Source organism: Elephas maximus, chromosome 3 (genome assembly GCF_024166365.1).
Source record: "Elephas maximus indicus isolate mEleMax1 chromosome 3, mEleMax1 primary haplotype, whole genome shotgun sequence".
NCBI classification, from domain to species: Eukaryota; Metazoa; Chordata; class Mammalia; order Proboscidea; family Elephantidae; genus Elephas; species Elephas maximus.
In genome coordinates this window covers 184403129-184409517 of record NC_064821.1, presented here as the reverse complement: position 1 = coordinate 184409517, position 6389 = coordinate 184403129, and the positions used below count along the sequence as shown (strand labels likewise).

Genomic DNA, 6389 nt, shown 5'->3' with positions numbered 1-6389 from the left:
CTACAACTAATGAAGTTTGCCGTCTGCATTGACAGGACAGGAATCTCCTCATCTCCTGCATGTTTTGGGAGGGTGAAGGCTCTGCTATTCTTCCTTGATTGAAAGCCTGGGTCCATGCATCTCTGTAGGGGATGTCCAGAGGAAGGAGGGGTGTCTGCCCACTACTCCTATAGCATTTATGGCCAATCCCTGCTCCCCATTTTAGAAGCTCCCTGATAGGCATGAAGAGAAGGCATCCAGGATGTCTGAGATGGAGTCTATGCTTCAGTGGTGGCTTGTGCTGAGGTGAAGACTACACTTTTCTGGTTTCTCAGCCTCTTCTTCCTGAAAGGGGGAAAAGTTCATGGAAATGACTAGTGTCCTAGGTGAAGCAGATTAGAGGGGCAATAGGATAATGGTTTTCAATAGAAAAGAAAGGACTGGGTGTATAGAAAGTAGAACCTCACCGAATCTTTCTAACAATGAAATAAACAGCCAGCAGAAGGCAGAGACAGCCAGCCAAGATTCCCACACCTAGACCCAGCATTTCACCTGGGGAGGTAAAGATGGAAGGTGTCAGCCTAGCATTGACACCTTTATCCCACTTGCTGAAGTCACTTCCCACACCCCACACCCCCAGCAGCTGGGTAGGATTGCCTTACCTGTGGTATATATGGATCCCACTATAAGGCAAGAAAACCTGAGTCAGTGGGACTTCAGATCCCCATCCCGGCTGTGGGCAGCATGCTCTGCTTCTGTGCCTGGGAAAATCACCTGGACACCAGGGGTTGGGGGTTGTCCCCAGTCCAAGCAAGTCCTGGAGACACCTTCCCCTCTTAGCCTTTTTCCTTCCCGGAGGCTCCCCAATGCCTGCCCTTTGAGTTCTCCAATTTCCTGTCTCTTTTTAAGTCACCTTGAATGAAAGAAGCAAAGACCGATCGCTGATTGAGAGGCTGGGGAGCTCGGTAGTTCTGTACCAGGAGCTTGGAGGGCTCCTCTTCAGTGGAAAACAATGTCTCCTGAAGCTTTTCCAGCTGAGGAGCAGAACAGTAGGATTAGGGGAGAAGGGTCACTTTGGGGAGTGGCAAAGGGGTCTGAGGTTACAACTAGGTCTGTCTGCTGCCTCACCTCTCCACCACTCACCTGGCCCATCGAAATCTGGGCCCTTCCACTGAAGACTGTCCAGAGCACACTCTGGTAGCAAGGGGGCGTGGTTAGCGAGCCATTGTAACGGAAGAACCGCCCCAGCTGTGGGGGGAGCAGCTCTCTCATGTTGAAGGGAGGCACTGAGGTCTTCTGATCTGGGGAGAACAGACCAGGACTCATCTTCCTGTCACTGGCCCCTAGCTTACTTAGACAGGGCTCCCAGCAGCAAAATCCCCCGGCCCCTAACTTGCCTCATTTCAGGTCTCTTAGGCCAGTTTGGAAGTTTCCCTAAAGTCTAATCTCACTTCCTCCTACTGTAGATTTTTAGGGCTCACCTTTGTGCCTGATTTCATGCAAGTGACTCAGAATGTGCTCATACGCTGGATTCTTGGTCTCTCCCACCTAGGAGGGAATGAAAGGAAGAGGGTTTGGAGTAAGAGTCCATGTACAGAGTAAATGGACAGACATGGCAGAACAGGACTAAAGAATGCACAGAGAGTGGAGAGAGACCTAGGGAAGGATTTGGGGCCACTGACCTCAATTAAGATGCCCAGGACAGCCAGGCCCTGAGGCCTCTGAGCAGCCTCATTCAAGTTGTCATAGGAATCAGAGTCATAATGTACAATGTGGAGCTGAGTGAAGGCAAAAGGAATTGAATCATTTAATGTTTCACTTCCCTTTCCTAGTCCTTGATCTTAATCACTCCCACCCCCAACATCCCCTAAGTCTGTCTCACAAAAGTTGGTCTTATTTCCCCACAGTAACTTATCTCAGTGTTCAGATTCTTCTTGTGCTCAGCACTGACCAGCCCTGAAACTGTGTCCCAGTCCAAGCTCTTTGTACCCTGGTACCTCTGCAGCTGTGGCTTCACTGTTGATCTGATGCTCTGACCCCCCTGGGGACCCTTTCTGACCCCAGTGCAAGTGGAGTTGAGCAGCTACATATCTTCGGGGAAATCCTTCCAAGTACAGCGTAGGGGGCAGAGAGAGTTGCACTGTGAGGAAAAGAGAGCAACCTAGGGTTGGTGGAAGAATGTGGATACATTCCCAGCCCTGGGTTACCATCATTTCTAGGGAGATGTAACCAGCTTTTTCGGTCTCCCTCCTTTAATAGCACCCTATTCCTCCAATGGACCAAGGCTTTCCTAGCACACTCCCCCTTTTCCCAGAAGGGATCAAGTCAATGCTATGATACTAATCCACCCATAAAGCTTGAACATAGACTTTGAATTTCTACCTTGGCCATAGGAGCCTGATCCCCATTCTTATACCCCATATTCATGGTTGAAACCTGAGAATTCAGAAGTTAGGAGAATGCTTCTTTCTCCTAAATCCTAAGATTGGACCTGGAGCCTACACCTTGGAGCTCTTACCTGTGTGGCCATTATTGTGTAAGTCCAGAGGCTCAGTGCCAGGCTGGTCATATCCATGAGGCTGCAGAACAGGCAACTCAGGGTCAAATGTCACACTGTCTGTCTGAATGTCGATGGGGGACTGGGCATTGCCTCCACATTCAGGGTAAGAGGCTGGCCAATGATCCTGACCATGTGGGCCTGGTGGGGGTTACCAAGGAAATTTGTCCTGCTCTCCAGCCCCAGCCACCCTTCTCCAGCACCCCCTTCCCACCAAGTTACATATCTGTGGGGGTAGAAATGCACTTCCCACCTCCACACCCAGTTAAGACCCCAATTGTGCAAGGTGGGTGAGGTAGGAGTCCCTGCTGGACTTTAGGCTGCAGTTCCCCTCACCTATCCAGAGGCAATGATGATTCCCCAACTCTCAATAAATGGGGGGTGGTAGCTCTTTCACTTACCTGTAGTTTAAGGACAAGAAAGCTGAATGAGGAGAAGAGGGGGATGGATAGAAAGCCTGCATACCCTAAGAGATGGGATTGGCAAGTAGGAGTAGGAAAACAGGTGAAATAAAATGAGCCTAAAGAGATCAGCTCTCCTTGGGGTCCCCTTCAATTGGCCTTGGGATTCAGATGTCCTGACTTTCCATCCTTCATTTCTTGCTCTTACATTGGGCCTCACTTTGGCTCTGGAGTTTGGTTAAGTCATTGATCAAAGGACAAAGGAATTGAGCTCCATTTTCCCCAGGGTCACGAACTACCCTGCCAGGGTCTTCAGCCTTGACATCAAGCTCTGTCCCAATTCACAGTTCAGGTTGGGCAGGTGGGATCAATTCAGATAGAGGGCCAGGAGGGGAATTGGCAGCTAAGCTCAGGGTTCCTTTCCCCACCTAGTTTCCTTTCCACTCCAGCTCCCTCACTCCCACATAGATTTACTGAGGACCTACCTAGCTTTTCTGCCCAATCAGGAGATGCTGGATTCGATGGTAAGAATAGGGTCTAGGAGCCATATATGCAAAACCCAGAGCACGAGGAGATGGGGAAGGAAGGGAGCTGGGGTGAGAAGCTAAAGAAACCTCTCCCTGCCCACACAATATTAATCTTCCTGCCAGGTGAGGAGGTCCCAGGAGCCCTGGCAGTGCAGTGGTTATAAAGCACTTGGCTGCCAACCAAAAGGTTCAAAAACACCAGCTGCTCCTCATGAGAAAGATGTGGGCAGCCTGCTTCCGTTAAAATGTACAGCCTTGAAAACCCTTCGGGACAGTTCTGCTCTGTCCTGTAGGGTCGCTATGAGTCGGAATCAACTCGATGGCAGTGGAAAGAGGTCCTAGTGTGAAAGGGGCAGCAGGAGGAAGGGCCCTCGGGTTCCGTTCTTACCCTCGTAAGTCCAGTGTTGACCTGCAAGGCAAAGTAATTTGGGTCACAGCCAGCGCAGCATGGGGCAGAGCTTTGGCCGCAACGCACCCCTCCCTCGCGCGCAGCTCCACCTCCCTCTCTGCTCCTTCACCTTCCTCCACTCCAGCACTTTCCAGGGGAAGCCCTGAAACAGGACACTTCAGTGGAAAGGTCGGGGGGCCTATTTAAAATCACCAGCCGGGCTGTGCTTGCTGAGTAAAGGCGAAGGAGGAATGTAAGGAGATAAAGCCCAGAAACTAAAATTAACCTGGATCCAATGTGCAGTCAGCCCAACCCTTACTTTTCTCCGACCTGTGCCAAGCCAATCTAACACTTCAGAAAGTTAGGATGGGGTGGGGTAAGGGTGGGGGCAAAGTGTTTCGAGGAAAGGGACTAGGATGGGGAGGGAAAAGAAGTTCAGAGTAGGGGGGTACCACTGAGAGGAGGGGGAGGGGGGTTATTCATTTGCTCCAAAGCACTGTGTGAAACAAAGGCAATGAGCTGTAAATTAACATTTCAGTTCTCCCTTTCTGGCCCCGGCAGCCCTAGAGGAAACCCCATGATGGAGCCTCTGCTTCCTAGATTCCCAGATAGTTAGGGAAGGGTGGGAGTCAGGGAAGGGTCTACTTTAGGCTGAGGGTGGTGGGTGGGCACAGGCTGCCAGGCTGGCAGGGCCATGATGAAAGTGAAGCACTTGTGTCTGGAAGAGAGCTGCCAGCTGGGTCATGTGCCAGGTTCTGGTGCAGTCCTGTTTCAGACCAAAAGTCCTAGGGGTCTGCAGGTGGAGCCCCCACCCGGGGCCAAACTGCTTCAAGGGGGAAAAGAGAGGCCTTCTAGTAGGTTTTCTCCATTATTCAAATTGCTAGAAACTGGAGGAAATTCTACATTCTCCCCTCTCTTTTCCTTTTATTCTCTTAAATTCCACAAACTCCTAGATGTCCTGGATCTCATCCTCCGTGTGTTCTGCTGTCCCATTCTTCAGTTAAGAAACCTCTGAAAAGCAGCCTAAGTGAGGGCTGGAAGCAGCCTCTCATTTACCAGCTCTGTGGGATGCCCTGAAACCTCAAATTCCCTGATTTTGCACAGGCTGACAACCTTACCCTTCCCCTCCCACCAAATCCTCCCTGATTCTACATCTCTTCCTCCTCTTTTCCTATTTTTTTTTTCTTTTTCTTTAGATGCAATTTGTGACTGTTTGTATTCCTCCATTCTTACATCATCCTCTCTGCACTCCCTTTCTCCTCTCTAGACCCCCCCCCCATATGTCCTTCCAACAAACCTTAATTATGCACCTGTTATGTGCTGGATACTGCATGGAGGCACAGGAAACACAAAAATGAGGTGTAGAGTCCCTGGGGACACTCCTGAATTGCCTTGGCCTTTTTTATGTGCCTAAGAGCCCCCTCCTCATCTTTGGGGGCTTCCGAAAGCCCTTTGTAAAGGGCTGAATAAATGTTAACTATTACTGCTACCGCTTTCAGGAAAAAAAAAAACTGGGAAATCAGTTGCTCCATGGAATCAAGAAGGGACCTTTGGCATGAGGTTGTCAGTAGGGGATCAGGGTCTGAGTTAGGCAGGAGATGTCGAGGACGGCTAGAGTATGGCTAGAATCAGATTCAATTACTTCCCCCCTCCCTCCCAATCAGCCCTCTATCCTTTCGCTCCAGACCTTCTTGGATCCCTCATTGAAGGAATTTGGAAATAAAGAAGGCCAGGAGGGCTGCTTCAGACTAGGACAGTAGGGAAAATAGCTCCGGAGAATCTGCAACCTGCAAAAAGATTCCTACACTTGTGTGCATAGATAAGCCGGTCCTGGCTAGTTCTCTCCGGTGCCCAATAACAGCAAGGCTAGCGAGGTGGAGAGAAAAGAAGGGGATTGGCCTTCTCCCACTCCTCTCTTTTCTTTCCACCCTTGAACTGTGACTACTCCAGCCCCTAGGCTTCCTTTTATACCTCCTCCTCCCATTAAACACACATGGTGGCATGTGGACATAACACAGACAGACACACAGACATCCAGATGTACCTACCCCCATCTGCAGCCAGGATCCAAATCACCTCTAGCAGGAGGTTGAAGAACAGCATGTTATCCCAGGAAGGGGCACAGGGGACAGGGAGTTTGGGACTAGAGCAGGCAGAGAGAGAGAGAGAGAGAGGATACAGAGAGAGAGAGAGAGAGAGAACAGAGAGACAGACAGAGAGGAGTCCCCGGTGTTGAATGAATTTATCTCTTTATCTCCTTCTCTCTGGTCCTCTCTGTGAGTCTCTACAGACTTCCCGGCGGATTTGGTTTTCAGTGGGTACCGTGGGTTTCTGTGTTTCCAGGAAAAACCTCTTGCGGCCCCGCTTTCTGCCCTGTCTTTATCTCCCTCTGCAGTCCCCACTCCACTTGCTGGCCAGCGACTTCACAATTGCCTCCCGCTTTTAAGGTGGCTCTGGACTGGTGTACGGGGGTGGGGGGGCAGCTGGGCTGCTGGTGAACAGCTCCTTAAATAGCCCATTAGGCATGCTGGATAGCC

At 50.5% G+C, this 6389-nt stretch overlaps 1 protein-coding gene across 1 annotated transcript; it reads right to left on the bottom strand.

The window, feature by feature from the left end:
• Positions 1 to 85: 85 nt before the first annotated feature.
• CA14 (carbonic anhydrase 14) lies at positions 86 to 5958 on the bottom strand. Its single transcript, XM_049880345.1, has 11 exons — positions 5901 to 5958; positions 3853 to 3873; positions 2498 to 2677; positions 1977 to 2119; positions 1662 to 1757; positions 1461 to 1527; positions 1123 to 1280; positions 893 to 1013; positions 642 to 662; positions 447 to 531; positions 86 to 324 (listed from the first exon to the last, which is right to left on the bottom strand). The coding sequence occupies exons 1-11, from the start codon at positions 5953 to 5955 to the stop codon at positions 258 to 260; spliced, it is 1014 nt and encodes a 337-aa protein (XP_049736302.1). The 5' UTR covers positions 5956 to 5958; the 3' UTR covers positions 86 to 257.
• Between the last annotated feature and the right edge of the window lie 431 nt (positions 5959 to 6389).

Coding starts and splice junctions, on each gene's coding strand:
- CA14 (XM_049880345.1), bottom strand. CDS start 5,955: ATGCTGTTCTTCAACCTCCTGCTAGAGGTGATTTGGATCCTGGCTGCA. Junction 2,678..3,852: donor TCAACACTGGACTTACGAGG/GTAAGAACGGAA, acceptor AACCCCCACCAG/GCCCACATGGTCAGGATCAT. Junction 1,528..1,661: donor TCCTGGGCATCTTAATTGAG/GTCAGTGGCCCC, acceptor ATTCCCTCCTAG/GTGGGAGAGACCAAGAATCC.